This window comes from Ursus arctos, unplaced genomic scaffold, assembly GCF_023065955.2.
Source record: "Ursus arctos isolate Adak ecotype North America unplaced genomic scaffold, UrsArc2.0 scaffold_4, whole genome shotgun sequence".
Classification (NCBI taxonomy): Eukaryota; Metazoa; Chordata; class Mammalia; order Carnivora; family Ursidae; genus Ursus; species Ursus arctos.
Window position 1 is genome coordinate 26,975,631 of NW_026623056.1, and position 23,523 is coordinate 26,999,153.

General features: G+C 39.7%; 1 protein-coding gene across 2 annotated transcripts; it reads left to right on the plus strand.

The window, feature by feature from the left end:
* Nucleotides 1–86: 86 nt before the first annotated feature.
* On the plus strand, nucleotides 87–17,835 carry WDR53 (WD repeat domain 53). 2 transcript variants are annotated; one of them, XR_008957309.1, is made up of 4 exons: nucleotides 87–180; nucleotides 6,395–6,890; nucleotides 12,488–13,787; nucleotides 14,554–17,835. XR_008957309.1 is itself a non-coding variant. In XM_026495807.4 (3 exons), the coding sequence occupies exons 2-3, from the start codon at nucleotides 6,411–6,413 to the stop codon at nucleotides 13,082–13,084; spliced, it is 1,077 nt and encodes a 358-aa protein (XP_026351592.1). In that variant the 5' UTR covers nucleotides 87–180; nucleotides 6,395–6,410; the 3' UTR covers nucleotides 13,085–14,054. The 2 variants fall into 2 exon arrangements, 1 of the variants encoding a protein (XP_026351592.1); XM_026495807.4 differs by lacking the exon at nucleotides 14,554–17,835 and having other exon boundaries at nucleotides 12,488–14,054.
* Nucleotides 17,836–23,523: the final 5,688 nt, after the last annotated feature.

Here is a 23,523-nt window from a genome sequence, read left to right on the forward strand (position 1 = left end):
GTGGCTGCGCCATACTGGTTGAGGGCACGAAGCAAGGGCGCACGCCCAGCTCGCTCGCGGTTCCTTTCGGCCCCGGATGTGACTGTTTGGCTGAGGCGCCCCTCGCCCAACCCTACATGGGATTGGGCGACCACGGGTGAGGTCATCACGAGGCGCCGAGGAGGGAAGCGGGAAGCGCAGGTATGAAGCTGGCGCTTGTGGCTTTGTGACTGTCCTCCGGTACCTTTTCCTCTTTTTGATCTAGTGGTCTCGCGTCTGCCTTCCTGGGCCCCTTTCCTCGTGAGGTTTCCGTGTGTCAGGTCACTGCTTCAGACTCCAACCTAACGCATGAAACTTCCCTCTCCTTGCTAGGCAATTCCTAGCTCCGCCGCCTTCGGCTTAAATTGGATCTTCTTTCTTTACCTTCGGCAGCTGAGGTCGTCTTCTCCTGGTCAGACCCTTTTGTTCTTTATTGGTAGTGTGGTACTTAATCAGAACATGTGTCCTAACGTGTATTCGGCAAGTAAGGTCTTCATTTGAACCCCCCGCGCCCCGCTCAAATGTTTGGATAGCCTGAAAGTGCCGTGTAATTGCTGGCTAAGTGCTCCATTCTTTTGGACAAAATGTAGCCTTTCCCACTGTTTCCTACTAACCCAATTAGTAGGCGGATCAAGGGAGCGTGTTTTTACATAATTAGACATTCCAATAGGGAGAATGATGTGGAGGCTGTAATTATAGATGGCTTCTTGGAAGAGAAAGAATTTAAGCATTATTTGGTCATACTGCATTTTCCTAGGTGGCCAAAGTTTTTTACAGCCTTTAAAGAATGCTTAGTGAGAGAAAATACTAACCATCATGTGAACAAGGCACTGTGGTAGGGGTCCTTTACTCGGGTTTTATATAATTCTCAAAACAACTATGAGGAAATTATTATAAGGTTCACAGATTTCCCTGGGTAGTCGACTCCACTGTCTTGCCTTTATGTAGTAAGAAATCTTTCCAGTAGTTCCCCTGCTGTGTATAATACATTTCTAGTTCTCCATTAAAAACAAAAGAACAGCAACTACATTCTCTACTCTCTGCTAAATGGTGTTTGATTATTAGTTGCCAGTCCCTTCTTCCCAGATGGTTTGTTTTTTTTTTCTTCCCAGCTTAGTAACCCAGATTCTTTCCTTACTAGTGCTAATGCCACAGCCCTCCAATCATTTTGGTTGCTATCCAGCTTCTCCACATCAAGACCAACTTTGGAAAACCCAAACGTATGAAAAAAAAGTTGACTTATACTTACTGTAGTGATAGTGATTATATTATTTGAATGGTAGTGTAATCTCAGGCTAGGGAGTTGTATTCATTATTCATTTTTCAGCTTTCAACTATAGGATATCCAAGGAAGGAGGTCCAAGTTTTGTCTGGGAAGGCACTTAAATTTCTTCTAAATCTCTCTCTCTCTCTCTCTCTTTTTTTTTTTTAAGTAGGCCTCACGTTCAGTGTGGAGCCCAATGCAAGGCTTGAACTCACCACCCTGAGATCAAGACCTGAGCTTAGATCAAGAATCTCGCTTAAATGACTAGCCACCCAAGGGCCCCTCTTTTAAATCTTCAAGGATAAGTAGAGTTGGTCCATCTGAGAAGGGGGCAAAGAACCAGACAGAATAAACAGCTTTAAAGGCACAAACACTTGAAAAGGACATGTGAGCCCATGGAAGTATAACTGGAGCAGGGTTTAGAGATCATCAGTTATTAAAGACTTTAGTGTTTATCCTGTCAAGTATAGGTAAGGTAGAGCGTTGGAAAGATTTGATGAGATAATTCTGGTGCTAATCTAGTCCAGTCAGTGAGATGCCTTTGTGACAAAGTACCCCTTCAAGCGGCCCAGGCAAAATTTCAAAATAGGAATTTTTTTTTAAGTAGTATCCACACCCAAGTGTGGGGCCCAACTTGGAGCTTGAACTCATTGATCTGGAGATCAAGACCTGAGCTGAGATGAAGAGTCAGATGCTTAACCGACTGAACCACTCAGGTGCCCTGGAAAAGATTTTCTTTATGACTAGGTCCTTTTCTTTCTACAAATCACCCTCCTGACCTTGCCCCTCCCCTGTATTGAGTACCGTCTTGCCCTCTGACTGTTCAGAACTTCCATCTTTGCCCTCCACCCTTTCTAAAACTGCTCTCAAGATACCCCACCTTTCCCTGCTTAGGCCATGATCTCATTAGCTGTTAAAGGAATCTATTACTAATTAGAGTAATTCACAATAGGATATGATTAATTGGTGTGCTTTAGACATTACCTATGAGAAGAGAAGCTTGTTGACCTGATACCTGAATATGGAGATAATGGCACTTAACCTTTCTGGTAGGCTTTCCAGTCCCAGGAAGAGAAAAACAAGGAACAGTGCCTTGACAACTCATTTCTGAAAGATTTAATTACATTAAACCAGATTTAATTACATTTTTTCCCCACTGCCTTCTACCACAGCAGTCTATCGTTTAATACTTTTTGATGGTGGTCTTTGGGTATGTTTTACAAAATAACAATTTTAATTTTGTAGACCAAGTAAACAAGTGATTGGGGGGGGCCTCTGGTTGACTCTGATTTATAGTCTGCATGATAAGGTAATAGGTTGGTGATCAGTAAATATTTTCCATGTGATGTAGAGATTAGAAGTTTAATGTTTAGGAGGTTAAGGTAGAGCTGACCTTGTTCTTGTGAAATTAATATATACTACTGGTTCCACTATGGAAAAATTTACGGAAACAGTGCTATTATCTATAATAATTCATTTAAGTACAAAATCCATTTGTTGCCTAATTTCTCACACTTCAGGGTGAGCTTAACCAAATGTGTCTTTAAAATTGAGTTAATCTTTTCCATTAAAAAAATTATATTCAGAAGAAAACCTGCTAAAACTTTGTCTGCCAGTCAGCATTTACTTAGGTTGCCTGTGGGTAGATACGTGATGAAGAAATAGAAGTACTAGAAACCCTATCTCATTCTCGTCTTAGATAAAACCTAAAATCCCAGGGGCACCTGGGTGGCACAGTTGTTAAGCGTCTGCCTTCAGCTCAGGGCGTGATCCCAGCGTTCTGGGATCGAGCCCCGCATCAGGCTCCTCTGCTGGGAGCCTGCTTCTCCCTCTCCTACTCTCCCTCCCTATGTTCCCTCTCTCACTGGCTGTCTCTCTCTGTCAAATAAATAAATAAAATCTTAAAAAAAAAAAAAAAAAAAAAAAAAAAACCTAAAATCCCAGCAAGGATCTAAAACCTCTGCACACAAAATCCTAAAGCTGTAGAGGGCTGACTTCGGACTTTAAACTTAATTCACTGTGGAAAAACTAAAACTAACGGAGGAAATAAGTGATAAGGTCTTTAAAGAAAAGAGTTGAACAAAATTATTTTTAACTTAAGTGGCCTTTTCAATGGTTACTACAAACTTCATAGTTTAAGGTAGTATATTATCTGTATTTAATGACAAATCAGTAGTCACCACATATGGCAGTCCCTAATTAATACCTTTAATTTTAAATTGTGCTAAGTGTCCTGTTTTCTTGGTTTATCTTGAACATTTGGCAAGCCTTTTTAATGGTAGAAAATTATTTTAACTACTCTTTCATTACTTGTCAGCAAAAATCAAACCACCAGAGTTCCCTGTCTTTACCTCTCTCTGAGTCATTTCCTCTCCAAACCTCTCCTTTTAAAACTTGTTTCAGTCTCTAATTAGTTTCCTCTGTATTCTAATTCAGCGCTTCTGCTGAAATAAAGTATCTTTTTGTCTTTCCCATTTTGTCATCTTTATGAAAATTGCTGTATGTGATTTTGTGACCATGTTTCTGTTCCCCCCCCCCCACCCCTCTGTTACTTTGATTACTGAAAGATTAGAGGTTTTTTAGCAGTCTGGTTAGTTATTCTGTGTATGTGTGAGTTCCTAAAAATGGGAGGAAATAAGCTTTGTGTCGGGAATAGAAACTTTAGGCAGATTGCCAGTATTTAAAATTATTTTTCAAAACAATATTAGGAAATTTATCTGTACTATTGGATTGAATTCGGGTATCATATCTGAAAATATGAAGTCAACTATGACAGTTTCTTACTGGAGAAATTCTCCCTTGGCTTGTGAAATGAAACATTAAATTTGTTCAGGTAGATTTGTTTGCTTCCTTTTGTCTGAACGTTTAGAGTTATATAAATTGCCCTTATTTCCTTTTTTGCTTTATGCAACAGGCAGTTGAGGCTGGGTAGTATTTTGTGGCAATTTCATTGTATAAATCTGGGATGCCTAGTGTATCAGGAATCTAAATTTTGTACATAAGTGCGACTGTTAAGTGTAAGTGGGTGATAAGGTAATTATAAAAATATGTGAGTACGGGGTCCCTGGCTGGCTCAGTCGTTAGAGCATGTGACTCTTGATCTCAGCGTTGTGAATTTGAGCCCCGTGTTAGGTGTAGAGATAAATAAAATAAACTTTAAAAAATAATAAAAATACATAAGTACATTTAAAAGCAGTAATGAATTATTCGTGGCTTTTGGTTATTTTCTGTATTTTCAGAGAATACTAACAAGTTAAAAACTATCGTCAGGTGGAATTGTTGGAAAACGGTCTTCATTATTTGAAAGTTTGGGATCCCTTTGTATTGGATCCCATGTACAAGTCCTAAGGGCCAGATGACTTTGACCAAATTATTTAACATTTTTGAAACTCAAGTTTTATTAACTTTAAAATGGAATAATACTAAACGGAAGGGTTGTGTTGAGAATAAAGGTAAATAATGTACTGAATTAGTCTCTGGCGGTAAAACCCAAAGATCTACATTTTTTTTATAATAATTTTTTATTATGTTATGTTAGTCACCATACAGTACATCCCTAGTTTTTGATGCAACGTTCCATGATTCGTTACTTGCGTATAACACCCAGTGTACCATGCAATACGTGCCCTCCTTACTACCCATCACCGGCCTATCCCAATCCCCCACCCCCCTCCCCTCTGAAGCCCTCAGTTTGTTTCTCAGAGTCCATAGTCTCTCATGGTTCATTCCCTCTTCTGTTTACCCCCCCTTCATTCTTCCCTTTCTTCTCCTACCAATCTCCCTGCTATTTCTTATGTTCCATAAATGAGTGAAATCATATGATAATGTCTTTCTCTGCTTGACTTATTTCACTTAGCATTATCTCCCCCAGTCCCGTCCATGTTGCTGCAAATGTTGTGAAATCGTTCTTTTTGATGGCTGAGTAATATTTCAAGGATCTACATTTTTAACCATTTCCCTGGATGATTATTGGTGTACTAGTCTCAATTTTAGTATATATTCGCATCACCCAGAGGGCTTCTTAAAACACATGGCTGGGCCCTAACCCCAGCATTTCTGATACAGTTGGTCTAGGGTGGTATTGGGCAATTTATATTTCTAAGTTCCTAGGTGATGCTGCCAGTCTGGAGGCCATACTTTGAGCACCACTGGGACAGATCTGTGATGCCGCTTTGACCAGCCTAATAAAAATAGGAAAAGTGAGGGACATCTGACTGGCTCAGTCGATGGAGCGTGTGACTCTTGATCTCAGAGTTGTGGGTTTGAGCCCCACATTGGGTGTAGAGATTACTTTAAAAAATAAATCTTTTTAAAAAAAATAGGAAAAGTGATAGTGATAATATTTTTTGAACACTCATTATGTACCAAGCACTATTACATGTGCTTTACATATATTATTTAATTTTCTATGAGCCTGTAAAATGGTGCTATTATTATTCCCACCCCCATTTTATAGAGAAGGAAAATGAATCACAGAGAAGTTCAGTAACTTGCCCAGTCACCCAGCTAATAATAGGTAGTAAAGCTATTCAGACCCAGAGAATCTAGCTCCAGAGCTCATTCTCTAAAACATTCAGATAAAAGATATAACCTGATGATTGAGCAGCTCTCTTTTAAAAGTATTTTTCCTAATTTAAATATGTAATGTTTATTCTTTTTTTTTAAGATTTTATTTCAGGGGGTAGAGCAAGAGTCGGGGGAGGAGGGCAGAGGGAGAGGGAGAAGCAGGCTCTGCTGGCCAGGGAGCCCAATGCAGGGCTCGGTCCCAGGACCCCAGGATCATGACCTGAGCCTAAGGCAGACACTTAACCGACTGAGCCACCCAAGCGCCCCTATGTTTATTCTTATGTAGGCCTCATATCAAATGCTGGAAGACCAGGTTTGCCTGGGTCCCTGATTACAAAGAAGGCCTATTTATGCATGTGCCAGCCAGGTGCCCCACAGTCCTGTGTCCAACTAGGCTTTTGTAGACTTGATCTTCAAATGTCTTTTTTTTAATTAAGTTTTTTTAGATGTCTTTTTAAAATATTTAAATGAAATACTGCGTATTGCATTTGTCTGCTACCATCACGTTCTCAAATGAGAGGTTATAGTTTTTCCCTTTCTTCACAGAGTCTCCTGGGCCATAATGGCCGTCAAGTGGACTGGTGGACATTCTTCTCCTATTCTCTGCCTGAATGCAAGTCAAGAAGGCCTAGTGGCTTCTGGAGCAGAGGGTGGTGATCTCATGGCTTGGGGTGAAGATGGGACTCCTTTAGGACATACACGCTTCCAAGGGGCCGATGATGTTACCAGTGTCTTATTCTCTCCCTCCTGCCCCACCAAGCTGTATGCCTCACATGGAGAAACCATTAGCTTACTGGATGTCAGGTCCCTCAAAGGTTCCTTGGACCATTTTCATGTGAATGAGGAAGAAATCAATTGTCTCTCATTGAATGAAACTGAAAACCTGCTGGCTTCTGCTGATGACTCCGGGGCAATCAAAATCCTAGACTTGGAAAATAAGAAAGTTAGCAGATCACTGAAGAGACATTCCAATATCTGTTCCTCTGTAGCTTTCCGACCTCAGAGGCCTCAGAGCTTGGTATCATGTGGACTGGATATGCAGGTAATGCTTTGCAGAGAGCACTTGGGTAATTTCTAAATGGGTTTGGTAACGATCAAATTACTGATCAGGCTAAATATATCCTTGCATTTTCTGTTCTCTACTGACATGTCTTTTCTGTGTATGAATCATAAGCTTTACTTCTGCATGCTTAATGCTAACCTGACAAAGCCTAGTAGGTTTTATTCACAAAGTAATCATTTATCCTTTAGCCTTCCTTTCTCTATGCTTAAGAGTCATAAACTCTGGGAATTCAAATATTTGATTCTAAATATCTTTGTAAACAAAGGAGCATGCCAAAGGCAGACTTTATCACCCGCTGTCTGCAAACCGTTTTTTGTTTTTGTTTTTGTTTTGTTTTAAGAGGGACTGGATTTTTTGTTTTTACTTTAAAATTCTGTGGCACATCAGTTGAAGCATTGTGTACTGGTGACCAAGATCAGAGCACTGCATTCAGTGAGTTTTGAAAGGAACATCACAAATTAGACCAAATTCAGAGGAAAGCCATCAGGAGAGTAGATATATCTAGAAACTCCATTTTGTGGGGGAAATGTAAGTGTTTAATTCTTGGTTTTCATGAGAGGAAAGAGTGGAATGTGCTAGTCTAAATAGAAGTCCTAGGGAAGCAGATTTTTGTGTGTGTGGGTTTTTTTTCTTAAGATTTTATTTATTTGAGAGAGAGAGAGAGATGGCGAGAGAGAGAGCATGAGCAGTGGGGAGAGGGAGAAGCAGGCTTCCGCCGAGCAGGGAGCCCAACGTGGGACTCGATTCCAGGCCCCTTTTCATGACCCAAGTCAAAGGCAGATGCTTAACTGACTAAGCCATCCAGGCGCCCCCAGATCTTGGTTTAATAAAAGAAAGCTTTTAGATAGCTTGAACTGTCCCATAGCAGATGTACTTCCTCTTAAAAGTAAATCTTCTATCACTGGAGTGAGCATAATCCAGTTCATTCTCTTAAACATTCAGATAAAAGATATAACCTGATGGCTTCTCTTTGGTGAGTACTTAGTTCTGGCCAGTGCTTTACATATATTAGTTTTCACTCTAATCACATCCTGATAGTTACTATTTCTTTTTTAGAAATGAGACTAGGTTCAAATTAAGTGTTCACATAGCTGCCTGAATTGAGATTCCAAACTTCAGTATCTCTGGCTGCAAAGCCTATATGTTCTTTCTGTGACATCAGCAGCGTCAAGCAGGATATCATCAGTAATGTAGTCGAAAAAGTTCTTGGTTTGGGGACAGGTGACTCCTAGAAAAAGAATAATTGTTTATTAATGACCTGTGTGCCCTGCACTGTTCTAGGCATTTAATCTACATTCTTAACTGTGTACAGTATCTTTCAAGACACTTTGATTCCATTAATAGCATCAAAGATTTGTCTTTCTACCTTTTTGGCCAGCAATATTTACCACTCCCTTCTTTACCCTCTGCATACCCTTATAAGTTAGAAATAAATGAAGCTGGTTGTTGTTGTTTTCATAATGACTGCCGTTACCCTCCCCCAAGCTACTGGTATTTAGTAGGCAGAATCAGGAGATGTCTTACAGCACTGGGACAGTCCCTAAACAATAAAGAATGTCTTACCAAAAATGTCTATAGTTCCTCTATTGAGAATCATTCTGCCCTAAGGTGCACAGTGATCCTACGACCTGTAAACTCCTTTTCCACTCCGGGTCTTGACCAAGCCCTTAACAAACCTGCATTTTCTACCCTCGTGGTGATGACCTGCCTACTTGTGCAGAAAGACTTAACATATCCAGGTGGATATCTGTTTTAAGTAGACAGATTGTACAGTGTCTCTTTGACTAGTCATTCTTTCATCCTTAAGCTATACCAGTTGTCAGTCACTGGTTCATTAACTTACTAAGCATGGCAGTAAACAATTCAATGTGCAAAAATGACCTATATACTTTTCAAATTAGATAAGAAATGGGCATCCAGAATTTATTATTTCGCCTCCAGTTCTAGGAGAGAAGTTACAGTGGCAGGCAGCTGCTAAAGAACAGTATAGGCTATAAATATTTTGTGAGAAGGAGATTTATATTGCTTATTTGATTTGACTCCCAAGACTTGCTAAAAATTCACTGTAGATTAATTTCTGCATTGTGTTGTGCTGTAACAACAGTGGTAAGACAGCACAACTGTGCTTTTAGGAAATCACTTTCCTTAACTGAAGTTGAAACTGTAATATCTTACACAGTTTACTTCTTTTGTCTTTCTTTTTTTTTTTTTTAAGATTTTATTTATTTGACAGCGAGAGACAGTGAGAGAGGGAACACAAGCACAGGGAGTTGGAGAGGGAGAAGCAGGCTCCCCACTGAGCAGGGAGCCCCACTCAGGCTCAATCCCAGGACGCTGGGCTGGGGTCATGACCTGAGCAGAAGGCAGACGCTTAATGACTGAGCCACCCAGGCGCCCCCCACAGTTTACTTCTTAAAACCTAGTTATCCAGTATTATTCTAAACTTGAAGAATAGCCAGCCTATGGAAGGGTCCAAGAATGTTGGTATAGTAGTGGAAGGGAATTCTTAGAAAGTTAATTTTGGGAGTGCTTTCTCTCCGAACAAACATTTTATCTCAAGGCAGGGATTGATTATTGCCACACACAGTAAATCTTTGTTATTATAGAAATTATAAAAATTATGTCCTTTGATCTAGATAGGTTTAAATAATTAGGCAAAGCACACTTGGAGGGGCAGAGACCTTAAAGTGATTTATTAAGACATTTGAGACTGCTTAATTTTTATTAAGTAGCTATAAAATATATACGTGTAAAGTGTAAGAATAACATTAAATAAATACGTGGGTAGCCACCACTCAAATATAGTTTTCTCTCGTAAAGACCTTTGGAAATTTAGGACCATCATATATTTCGGGGCGCCTGGGTGGCTCAGTCGTTAGGCGTTTGCCTTCAGCTCGGGGCGTGATCCTGGGATCAAGCCCCACAACCGGCTCCTCCACTGGGAGCCTGCTTCTTCCTCTCCCACTCCCCCTGCTTGTGTTCCCTCTCTTGCTGGCTGTCTCTCTCTGTGTCAAATAAATAAATGAAATCTTGAAGAAGAAAAAAAAAAAGACCACCATATATTTCTGTGGCATACACATTGATTTTTTTGCCCTTCCTTTCCACATCTGAAAATAAATGATTCAAAGGTTAATTGTTCTTTCTGGAGTTTGAAAGTTCACTAGTACCAACACTTAAGGATCAGGATGGTAGAAGAGGCTTTTTTCCTTGAAAATGATTCTTCTGTGTGGAAAGAAATGTTTTTGTAGCGGGAGAAATTCGTGAGCAGGGTCATTTGATGTGCTCGCATTCATCTCTGAACATTTGCCAGTTGTTCACTTTCTCCCCCTCTGATATTTTATAGGACCATAAACCCCAAACTTTTGTATTCTTTCTTTCCATATCTTTCGCTTTCCTGCTTAGGTGACACCGTATGAACCAGTGGTTGAGAAATTGTAAAACACCTTAGAATCTTCAGCAGTTAGGAGGAATAAAGTGATGAATAGAGAATGTCCAGGCAGAAACCGTGTGGGAATCTTCAATACTTGGAAATGATTCTTAGATTGGTAGAATCTGGGATGACTGTTAACACATTTAGATGATTTCGGTAAATACAAAAGAAGTTTAAGCTGCTGAAAACACTGCGTATAGTTCATGCTTAGATGTCTTGGGAGGACAGAAAATATAATCCAGGCATCACACAGGGCTGTGCAAGAAAGACTTAGGGATACCTGCCAAGACATGTAAGCTAGCAGATTCTGGAATGTCTATCTTCCTTGTGTTCAGACTTTTCTATAGAGATTGTTTCCACATTCCATTTTAGTACTTGTTCATCTTTCTTATGTTTTCTGATATTTCTTTATCTTACTTTAGTTTACTTTGTTTTTTAGTATTTTGTTTTCACCAAATAGCAACTGCTGGCCACTTAGTATAATGTTATAAATCTAATCCAAAAGGGTTTTCAGTGCTTTCCTTGATAAAAACAGAATATAAATGTTATTAGATGTCACTGAGTTGAGGGAAGTTACCTTCAGTAGAAAACTAAATCCTTAATATCATCGGCAGTAGTAATCTTATCAATTCAAATCTCTGCTTTGGACTGAACATGCTCATACTTAGTCTAGTGTCCATTTTAAATTGAGTCATAATTAAGGGCTAATACTGGGTGGTCAAATATGGGGTGCCTGGGTGGCTCAGTCAGTTAAGCATCTGACTCTTGGTTTCGGCTCAGGTCATGATCTCAGAGTCGTGGGATCGAGCCCCATGTTGGGCTCTACACTCAGTGAGGAGTTTAAGATTCTCTCTCTCTCCCCTTTGCCCCTCCCCCACTTGCACGTGCACTTTCTCAAATAAATAAATGTATTTTTAAAAAATACTAGAGGGTAAAAAATAAGGCTGTCTGTTCTCTGAAATATGAAGAATATTTTCCTTTTCAGATTAGTTGCTGTGGGAATAAAACGAATCACTAGTATAGAGTAAAATAAATTCACAAAGATTGTTTTTGTTCTGTTTTATACAGGTTTAATTAGCATTTCATTTAAATCAATTTAGTAGGTCCAAAATCATAGTATGGAACAACAAAAAACCCACATATATCAGGATGTCAAATTAACCAACAGATAGGTATGGAATTTTTGCTCTTTTCCAGGCATTGTGCTAGACGTTAGCAAAGAGGAATTGGCGTTCGGCTGGCTTAGCCAGTGGAGTGTGTGACTCTTGATCTTGGGGTCATGAGTTCAAGCCCCACATTGGGCATGGAGTCTACTAAAAATTTTTTTAAAAAGAAGAATTAAATCTCAAGAAACTGACAAGCTAGTAGTATATGTTAGTTAATAGCATAGAAATTAACACGGGAAAGAGAGAAGTAGGCTGAAATAGTTAGGAAAGCCTTCCTAGAAGGATAGAGACTTGAGGTAAGCCCCTAAAATGGGTAATTTAGGTAGCGTGAGAGGAAAGAGAAAGCATTCCAGATTTCATTTGTTTAATTGATGGGCTTTTTGACCTGCAACCGGCATAAACTAAAATTAATAAATTTCGTCATTTTCAGGGTGCCTGGATGGCTCAGTTGGTTAACCGTCTGCCTTCAGCTCAGATCATGATTCCAGGGTCCTGGGATCAAGTCCCACATCGGACTCCCCGCTCACTGGGGAGTCTGCTTCTTCCTCTCCCTCTGCCACTCCCCCTGCTTGTGCTCACTGTCAAATAAATAAATGAAATATTTTCAAAAATTAAATAAATAAATTTCAAAATTTTCTTTTTACTTGCAGAGATGAGGGTACAATGACTTAAACTGGCAACTGCTTAAGAATGTGGATTACACTTTAATGGGGTTGTTAATTGCAAGTTATTCAGGATCTTTTTTTCTAAATTCTACCTTACCGCCCATTGGCATCCTAGTTTTGGCACGAGGGTAGCATTCCACTGGCATATTGTGGTGCCATATGAATTTTTAAAAATTTAATATTGCTGAAACTGTGTCATGCTAATTATTGTCAAACTACTTTGATGACTTCATTAGAAGTGGAGTAAGCATGATAGTGGAGCAAAATAAGCAAAATGGCTAAACCTCTGACTACGTAATTCCCTCTCATTTGAAGGTGATGCTGTGGAACCTTCAGAAAGCGCGGCCACTCTGGATTACAAACTTGCAGGAAGATGAAACAGAAGAGATGGAAAGCCCACAATCACCTGGTCAGCTTTTAAACCCTGCTTTAGCCCACTCTGTGTCTGTGGCATCATGTGGCAATATTTTTAGCTGTGGTGCAGAAGATGGTAAGGTTCGAATCTTTAGGGTGATGGGAGTTAAGTGTGAACAGGAACTGGGATTTAAGGGCCACACTTTGGGAGTGTCCCAGGTCTGCTTTCTGCCAGAATCCTATTTGCTGCTTACCGGAGGGAATGATGGGAAGATAATGTTGTGGGATATAAGCAGTGAAGTTGAAAAAAAACACAAGAGTCCTACGAAACCTACTCACAGGAAGAAAACGAAAAGAGCAGCTTATACCAAGCAGGGTGGAAACACTCCTGCTCCAGTAGCAGATGAAGAAGAACACGGCAAAATTTTACCAAAGCTAAGTATTGAACATGGAGAAAAGGTGAATTGGCTCTTGAGTACAAGAATAAAGGGATACCAGAATATATTAGTAGCTGATCAAACTAGTTGTATATCTGTATATCCCTTAAAAGAATTTTAAATCCAATAAAATCATTTGAAAAACTGCAGCAACTTTTTATAGGTTAAAAAAAAATCCTGTTTCTTCATTTTTGTCATTCTTAATGTTTGTCGTATGTGGAATAGTACTGTTCCATCATATAAATTATAAGGCATTTGAGCGAAAGATAATTAGGTAATACTTTATATGGTAAATAACAAAATTTGAGGGAAGAGAAGTAATATTCATTGAGTAATGGCCATATACCAGCCATTTTACATGTTTGATTTCTTCTTCCAAATCCATGATGTGGGCGATTCCCCTCATTTTATTGCCACAGTAATTGAGACTCAAAGATTTTAAGTAACAAAGACCCAGGAAAGTTGCAGGCATGATTACTTACCTGGAAAGGATCTTGGTTGTCTTGTCAAGCCTCCTGCCTCAGGGAAGCCCACATGTGATCTATTCCAAATGTAGTCCCCACGTTAGTTATGACTGGTTATTTCAGATCCTAGGATGTCATGAGGAGCCAAGTTGGAAGAGGAAGCCTGTTCTTTCTTGTTTTGTGTAAAGCCCAGAAGGCTTTGCTGACAATTACTTTTTGTTGTTTCTAAGAAAAGGGCTTCAGGGTCTAATCAGTTTAGGATATTATGCAGTAATCCAAGCTGTGGTGTTGATAGAACCAGGAATAAGTTGAAGTTAAGAATAAGAAATTCTGAGAAAAAATAGAGAAGAGATAAAAGAGGTAAATATGGGCACCTGGGTGGGTCAGTTAGTTGAGCATGGACTCTTGGTTTCAGCTCAGGTCATGATCTCAGGGTCGTGAGATCTAGCCCGGCATCAGACTCTGGGCTTAGTGCAGAGTCTGCTTGGGATTCTCCTTCTCCCTCTGTCTCTCCCCCCTGCATGCATACTCATGCTGTCTCTCTCTCTCTCTGTCTTTCTCCCTATCTCCCTCCCTCTCAAATAAATAAATAAAATATTTAAAAAAAAAAAAAGTAAAGACTAGAAACCAAGATACAATGTCACGAGCACATTGCTTTTCATCATGGCTTGGATTGCTGTCTTCTCTGCATGTTCTTTCTGCTTCGACTTATACTGCCTACTCATTTTTTTTTTTTTTAAGAGAGCTTGAGGGCAAGCAGGGGGCAGGGGAGGTGGGGGAGATTCTTTTTTTTTTTTTTTTTTTTTAAGATTTTATTTATTTATTTATTTCACAGAGAGACAGCCAGCAAGAGAGGGAACACAGGCAGGGGGAGTGGGAGAGGAAGAAGCAGGCTCCCAGCAGAGAAGCCTGATGTGGGGCTCAATCCCAGGACCCCGGGATCACGCCCTGAGCTGAAGGCAGACACTTAACGACTGAGCCACCCAGGCACCCAGGTTGGGGAGATTCTTAATCAGGCTCCATACCAAGTGTTAAGCCCAGTGCGGGGCTGGATCTCATAACCCTGATGAGATCATGACCTGAGCTGAAGTCAGGAGTCAGGCACTTAGCCAACTGAGCCACCCAGGTGCCCCTATACTAACTACTGTTACATTCAAAGTTTTGAAGAGAATCTGGTTATCATTATCCTTGTTTGTGGAGAATTCTTTGGTAAGTGTGATTTTAGTCCGAACACTTGTTCAGTGACAGAAACCAAATTCAAATTGGCTTAAGGGAATAAAAGGAGTTTTTTCGCTCACACAACTGAGAAGTCCAAGGAAAATCCAGCATGTACTACTTAAGATATGAGGCTACAGGTACCCCACCTGTGGAAAGTCTTTTCCTAGAGGTGGAGAGAGAGAATACTCAGTGATTTTGAGCCTTGAAACAACCGTATCTAAAACAAATGTATTCTTAGAGCCTTTATTTTAACTTGCAGCTAAGAGTCCTAACCAATTAAGTGGGCAATCAATAAATATTGTTGAGTGATCTCACTTGGAATTTAAGGAAGGGGGAATACCATCTTGGCCCTAAAAAATCATTGGTAGGGGCACCTACCTGGCTCGGTTGGTGGAGCATACAACTCTTGATCTGGGGGTTGTGAGTTTGAGCTGCACGTTGGGCACAGAGATTACTTTAAAAAAAAAAATTCATTGGCAAAGGACCTTGGCCTGAGTATTGACAGAAACAGGGTTCTAATCTCAGCATTGGGCAAGGCTCTTGCCCAATTTGGGCTTTAGTTTCCTTAAAAGTGAAGGGCTTGGATTAGAAATCCTCTAAGGTACCTTTCATGCCACTGTTCAAGTGAAATGAAAATACCATCATCATGACATGCTTAGCCAATGATTCTAATATTAAAATGTTAGGAAGGACTAATGCTCATGTCTAATCTCTGGAGGTTTTAGAGGGATCTTTTGAAAACTTACCCAAGTACAGCGTCATTTTAGCTATTGGGTCTGAATAAATTTATGGGAATAAAGTAAGAAGTACTTGAACCAGGGTTGAAACATCAACCCTAAACTTCTTTTGGTTGCTGATAACATACCCACTCAGACTGCCTAAGCAAAGGGAAGTTTACTGTTAGGGCATGGGGAGCAGAATTCTCTAGTTTACTAGAGCAGAAATGTAGCTTGGCTTCACTTGAGTCTTTAATGAGGGAAGCCATAAACAATCAAAGCAGCTGGGGCACCTGAGTGGCTCAGTCGGTTAAGCATCTGCCTTCAGCTCAGGTTGTGATCGCAGGGTCGTGGGATCGAGCCCTGCATCAAGTTCCTGCCCAGCAGGGAGTCTGCTTGTCCTTCACCCCTGCTCATGCTCTCGCTCTCAAATAAATCTTAAAAAAAAAAAGAAAAGAAAAGGCAAGCTATGGATTGGGAGAACATATATCTGCTAAAGGACTTATGTACAGAATGTATAAGGAATTTTAACTACTTAAGAAAGCAATCAATTAAAAAAGTAAGGAAAATACAGAGACCTCTCCAAAGTGGATTACAAATGGAGAGTAAGTGCATGAAAAGGTATCTGACATCAATAGTCAGTGGTAAACCAAATTAATACCACAATGTTCAGTCTAGATAGATCTGTTAAAATGGCAAAAATTAAAAAGACTGACAATGTTGGTGAAGACGCAGACTGATTGGAACTCTCATACATTGTGGTTAAGAATGAAGAATGGAACAGCCACTTGGGGAGAAAGTTTGGCAGTTTTTACAAAGTCAGACATATACTTACCATTTGACCCAGCAGTTCCACGCCTAGATATTTACCCAAGAGAAATAAAAATTTATGCCCACACAAAGATCTCTACCCGAAGGTTTACAGCTACTTTATTTGTAATAGCCAGTTGAAAACAAACCACGGTGACCCTTTGAACAACTTGGGGTATGAGCATACAACAGAACACCACTGAACAGTAAGAGGAGCAAACTGACACATGCAGCAGCATGGATGAAGTTCAAAAACCTGATACATGAAGGAAGCTGGACACAAAATACTGTATGTTTCTATTTATAAGACATTCTAGAGAAGGAAAGAAAAATCAGAGGTTACCAGAGGTCTGAGGTAGGGTATAGGATTGATTGCAAAAAAGTACAAGAAAACGTTTGATGGTGATAGGGGTGATGTTCTGTGATCTTTATCACAATTGTGGTGGTGGTCATATGACTGTAAATACTTGTCAAAGCTCAACAAATCATACTTCTATAATTATTGAATTTTATTGTATGCAAATTATATCTCAAAATGGATTTTTTTAAAAAAGGCTGCATGCTTTGCAAAAGTGCATTTTCAAGAGAAGTCTTTTCGGGCTCTTTCCAGACCTATTACCAGCCAATGCCCTTGTATATAGAAAGTTCAGAGCTCTCATGCCATTAATGTGTGTCTTTATCACTACTAATTTTTAACTTAAAATTAGGATTTTTTTTCCCTTAGGTTTCACAATTTAAGTTAATGTTTTTTCCATCCTTTTCCTAATTTGAAAGTTACAATGTTAGAAATATTAATACAAACAAGAGTTTAAACATGTTCAACAGAAACACTTTGATTATTCAGCAGACACCAGTCCCCCAGAGCCCACAGAGTCACTAAATACAAGTGTCAAATAAGTCCCCTCTCCAATGTTCTGTTACCAGTTCCCCACTAACAACAGTAGCAGAAGTTAATAGGAAGAATTTATCATGTCATAGAGTATCTTTGGCTGAAAAAAACTAAGTCTAAAAATGTTTTAGGGGTGAGGGCGCCTGGGTGGCTCAGTCGGTTAAGCATCTGCCTTCTGCTCAGGTCATGATCCCAGGGTCATCAGGGAGCCTGCTTCTCCCTCTCCCTCTGCCTGCCACTCCCCCTGCTTGTGCTCTCTCTCTCTCTCTATGTCAAATAAGTAAATAAAATCTTTTTTAAAAAATGAAAATAAATAAAAATGTTTTAGGGGTGCCTGGCTGCTGGAAGAGCATGCGACTCTTGATCTTGGGGCTGAGAGTTCGAGCCCCATGTGAGGTATAGAGATTACTCAAAAATAAATAAATAAATAATTAAAATGTTTTAAAATAAATAGGTATAAATATTTAGTTGGTTTTTTTTAAACAAAATTCTGTAAATCTAAAATTTATAAAGTGAGAATGCATGAACCAATTGATGCACGTAATTCAATTAGAGAAATGTCTTATAACTGAGTCATTGCTCTGCCCAACGTAGTATCAACTTGCCAAATGCAAAAGAACCTCCTCTAAAGCAATTAGTGCCAAATTCATGTGAGAGGTGATTTAGTTTCAGCAGAACAGCATCAGCCATCACAATAAATTAATGTTGACAGTTTAATTTTATTAGTTGTAATTTGGTTTGTATTTAATATGGATGTTTCTTTTCATTTTATAGTCACATAAGAGTTATAAGAAGTTGATACCTAATGTTGCATTCGGACATATTTAAGCAACATTATAATAAAAGTAATTTCAGTATAATAAATAATCCTAGAAGGCTAACATTTTTTTTTTCTTTTAAAAATGCATAGTCCTCAAGCTTGAATGCATGGACATGTAGATAAAGTCCTGAAAATCTTCTTGAGTGGCCTTTAGCATCTCCATGTGAGACTAGGACTAAGTGACATTGCTGGGAAATGTGGGGAAAGAGCAGTGTGGAACCAGTAGTTTGCTGTGGAAGAGGGTATTTTGGAGAAGCACAGATTGTTCGGAGTAAATTCTAAAATAGCCAGATAGGAAAACTAGTCACATTATCAGTAGAAGTATTAGAGTCAAGAATGAAGCCCAGGGGACGCCTGGGTGGCTCAGAAGTTGGGCGTCTGCCTTTGGCTCAGGTCATGATCCTGGCGATCTGGGATCAAGCCCCACATCCGGCTTCCTGCTCGGTGGGGAGCCTGCTTCTCCCTCTCCCACTCCCCCTGCTTGTGTTCCCTCTCTCGCTGCCTCTCTCTCTGTCAAATAAATAAATAAAATCTTAGAAAAAATAAATGAATGAAGCCCAAGTTTTTGGTTTCGGGGACTGGGTGGATCCTAGGGCCATAAATCCTGGTAGGGAGCACAAGAGGCTGGGCAGGTTTGACTACTTAAATCTGCCTTATCTGCCCGGACTGGTCCTTGCCATTCTTGTGTCATTACCATCAGCTCTGCAAAATGGCACAGAGCTGTTATTAGTCAGGAGTCTGGCCGCACTGGAGAGGCAGGGTGGATTTGGAGTATTACTGGACTCCTTAAGCCAGAGTGGGGACTAGGCAGACATTTCTCTTTCTCTTTGTTTCCCTTAAACCTCTTACTCTTAGCCTTACTCCTTTCTTAATAATACACTCTAATTTTCTAATCGATTCTATTCATGAAACATTTTTTTTTTGGTTCTTAGAATTTTCAATATTTTCCTTTCCTGCATTGCTCTGTAGAGCTTCAGCGCCCCCTAGAGACATAATTCATAACTTTACTGGTTTTCACAGATTTTGGTAGCCTCAAATTAGTCAAATAATCGATTAGTCCCTACCTGGATTTTTTTCTGTTTTTGTCTTTTCCAAGTGAGTTGGACAGTGATGCATCTTCTTATCAACTAATTCACTTTCTTTTTTCTTTCTTGTTAATAAGGAATTCTTCATGTCTCCAAGGAACCATTAAATACCAAAATTTAAAATTATTTTTTGGTCTAAGTTGACCTCTCTAAAATTAAGTAGATCTCCATTTTGGAGATGGGGGGAGGAAAAAAATTAAAATAAATAAAATTAATTTTTTGAATTTTCAAGTTTAATAAGCTATTTTCCAAAAATATTATTTTCCAGGATTATAGAATCCTTGTGTGTATTCTGAAATGTCATTCAGCTCTACTATCCTACCACATATTTTCATTGTCTATGACATTCCTATCATTGGATATGGCTGTTTCTTTTTTTTTTTTTTTTAAGATTTTATTTATTTATTTGACAGAGAGACAGCCAGCGAGAGAGGGAACACAAGTAGGGGGAGTGGGAGAGGAAGAAGCAGGCTCCCAGGGGAGCAGGGAGCCCAATGCGGGGCTTGATCCCAGGACCCTGGGATCACACCCTGAGCCGAAGGCAGACGCTTAACGACTGAGCCACCCAGGCGCCCCCCCTTTTTTTAAGATTTTATTTATTTATTCAACAGAGCACAAGTAGGGGGAGCGGCAGGCAGAGGGAGAAGTAGGCTTCCCGCTGAGTGGGGAGCCCAACATGGGGCTTGATCCCAGGACCATGGGATGGTGACCTGAGCCGAAGGCAGACGCTTAACCAACTGAGCCACCCAGGTGCCCTAGATATGGCCGTTTCAAAAGATGACTTATCCTTTAAAGCTCTTGTCCTCTGAGACCAAGATGTCTTCATAATCCTAGCTGCAAATCAGATTCACCAATGAAGATTTTAAAAATATCTAGATGCCTGAGTCCTATTCCTCAAAAACTCAATACGGTACTGATTAGAGGTTCAATATGTTGCAGATCAACTCACCCTTCAAAAATATTAAATAATATGGGAGTGCCTGGCTGGCTCAGTGGGTGGAACATGTGACTCTTGATCTCTGGGTTGTGAATCCAAGCCCCACATTGAATGTAGAGATTACCTAAAAATAAAATCATTAGGGGCGCCTGGGTGGCTCAGTCAGTTAAGCGTCTGCCTTTGGCTCAGGTCATGATCCCAGGGTCCTGGGATGGAGCCCTGCATCAGGCTCCCTGCTCAGTGGGGAGCCTTCTTCTCCCTCTCCCTCTGCCCCTCCCTGCTGGCTTGTGCTCTCTCTCACTCTCTCACAAATAAGTAAAATCTTAAAAAAAAGACAAAACTATATTAAAAAATAATTTTAAAGTAAAATCATTAAAAAATACTAAATGATCTGAATTAAATATTTTTAAATATTTGCACACCTGTCAGAATGGCTAAAATAAAAAACCGTGACACCACCAAATGCTGGTAAGAATGTGGGAGAAATTAGATCCCTCATCTGTCACTGGTGAGAATGTAAAATGGTATAGATACTCTGGAAAACAGTTTGGCATTTTCCTACCAAAAAATGCCAAAACCATATGACCCAGCAATTGCTCTGCTGGGCATTTAAACATATGTCCACATAAAAACCTACATGAATGTTTATAGCACTTTATTCGTGGATAACCCCAAACTGGAATTAGCCCAGATTCCTTAAAGAGGTAAATGGTTAAACAATCTGTAATATATCCATACTGTGGAATACTACTCAAAATAAAAAGGAACAAACTATTGATACATCAAACTGGATTTCATGTGTATTTTCAAATTATTGTCATGAATTTGTTTATAATATCCTCTTTTATTAGTCTTGTCATGAGGTGTTTTTTGTTTTGTTTTGTTTGCTTTTTTTTTTTTTTTTAATTAGGCTCCATGTCCAGCATGGAACCTGCAGGGCTTGAACTCATGCCCCTGAGATCAAGACCTGAGCTGAGATCAAGAGTCAGATGCTCAACCAGCTGAGCCTCCCAGGCACACCTTGTCAGGAGTTTTTTTTATATTAACAGCCTTTTCAAAGAACCAATATTTGCCTTTGATAATACTATTCTTTGTTTTCTGTTTAATTCCTGCTCCAACTATTATTATTTCCTTCATTCTGCTATCTTCAGGTTTAATTTGCTCTTTGCCTAACACTTTGAGATGGACACTTAGCTCATTGACTTTTTTTAGCCCCGCCTCCCACCCTTGGCATATATGCATTTAAGGCTATACAATTTCTTCTAAATATGGCTTTAGCTACATCCTTCTAGTTTTATGTGCCACATTTTCATTAGTGTTCTAATATAGCATTTTATTTTTATTTTTTAAATATAACATTTTAAATTTTCATTGTGACTTATTCTTTGATACATGAATTATTTAGAAACATGGCAAATATTGACACAATTCTCTCTGATATTGGAAACAAGAGATGAGAAAGATATCTCCACCATTATTTGTATTTGACATTCTACTGGAGGTCCTAGATGGTACAATATGGCAAGAAAAAAAAAAAAAACAAGCATGAATCTTACAAACATAATATCGGGCAAAAAGGAACCAAACAATAATACACACAGCTAGCCATGACAGAGTAACTGGTATCAGACTAAATCTCCTGTCATACACAACTAGATAACTGTACAACAAATGTGAAATATTTTCAGTCATTGGACCATAGGCAGCACAGGACAGTGATTACTGAGAGAAGGGGGAACAAATGAATTGAGTCCTACAGTTTCCCTAGCTTTCTTCTTGGTAGCATTTACCAAATATCAGCATAGAGGGGGGGATCTCAGGGTGCCCGGGTGGCTCAGTTGGTTAAGCGTTGGACTCTTGGTTTCCACTCAGGTCACGATCTCAGGTTCATGGGATTGAGCCCCACATCAGGCTTCCCTTTCCCTCTGCCTCTCCCATCCCCTGCTTCCATGCACTCTCTCTCTAATAGATAAATCTCAAAAAAAAAAAAAAAAAAAAGAGGCACCTGAGCAGCTCCGTCGGTTAAGCATCTGCCTTCAGCTTAGGTCATGATCTTGGGGTCCTGGGATCGAGCCCCACGTCAGGCTCCCTGCTCAGTGGGGAGTCTGCTTCTCCCTCTCCCTCTTCCTCTGACCCTCCACTCTGCTCGTGTTCTCTCTTTCCCAAGTAAGGCGTGGCAGAGTTGAACTGAGGAGAAAAAAGTTAGAGCCTGTAGAAACTGAGGCAGCTAAAAGTTATAGGGCAGAATACCAGAGAGATGGAAGCTATGCAGAGAATGAGATCCAGAAATCTGCATAGGAGTTTCCTTATGTCTTTGGCCAAATACAATGCTGTGCAAAAATAGGATGATACCCCTCGAGGCTAATCAAAGAAAACCTACTGGAGAATTGTAAGCTGAACAACCATCAGAGAGACCTTTGTGTTAAGAGATCTTGTTGGGAGACTGGTGTTGAGAGACTCTATTGACCTGATGCATTGAGTAGGACTAAGTTAGACCTGCAGAAAAGGCTACTCTAGAGCCATCATCACAAACCTTAATAACAGGCCTTGAAAGGACCATTCTTATTTATATTAAACAGCCTACCAGAATAAAACTCAACATTTTTTTCCCCTAAACAGTGCCTTAAACCACTTGGCCATTCTACCGCCCAAAACTCAACATTTTTAAAGGAACACACCAAAATCCATAAAATCAACAATGTAACGGTAATAATGACTAGCATCTAATCAAAAGTACTAGACAATGGCTAGAATAGGCCAATTTCTAGAGCTAGGAAGTAGGTTAGTGGTTGCGTAGGACTGGGGGCAGGGAAGAAATGGAGAGTGACTGCTAATGGTATGGGATTTCCTTTTGGGTGAATGAAAATGTTCTAAAATTAGATTTGGTGAAGGTTGTACAACTTTGTGAATATCCACCGAATTGTCACTTCACATGGGTGAACTTCTTTTTAAAAACTTCTCTAGACATTGAAAAATCAAGAAAACGTGACCTATACTCAGGAGAAAAATTAGTCAGGAGAAACAGAACTTTATATGACATGTATGATAGAATTAAATGGCATTTAAAGTCTGTTTTTAAAAGAGCTATTATAAATGTTGTCTGTCTGGATTTAAGGAAAACATGAACAAATAAGGACAGAAATGAAAACTATTAAAAAAAAACAACTGTTATGGACTGAATTGTTCCCCCAACATTCACAAATGCATATGGTGAAGCCTTAACTCCCAATATGACTATGTATGGAAGTAGGGACTTTAAAGGTTAAATGAAGTCATAAGGGCGGTGCCCTAATCCAATATGACTACTGTTCTTCCAAGAAGAAGAGACACCAGGGAGGTGCACGTACAAGAGAAAAAGCTATGTGAGTACACAGGGAGAAGCAGGTAGAAATCTGCAATCCATGGAGGGAGATTTCAGGAGAAATCAAACTTGCAACACCTTGATCTTGGACTTCCAGCCACCAAAACTGAGAAAATGAAATGCCACCCAGCCTATATGTATTCTGTCAAGGAGCTGATGTGGAAAACAAAGGCAGAAGGAAATGTAGATAGAATTGAATGTAGGTAGAATTATAATCTGCACCCCATTGACGAATACTTGAGATAGTGTAACATTCCTCC

Excerpts from the sequence above, each read along its gene's own strand:
- WDR53 (XM_026495807.4), top strand. The coding sequence starts at position 6,411 with ATGGCCGTCAAGTGGACTGGTGGACATTCTTCTCCTATTCTCTGCCTG. Across the intron at positions 6,891-12,487 it reads CATGTGGACTGGATATGCAG|GTGATGCTGTGGAACCTTCA; the intron begins GTAATGCTTTGC and ends TCTCATTTGAAG.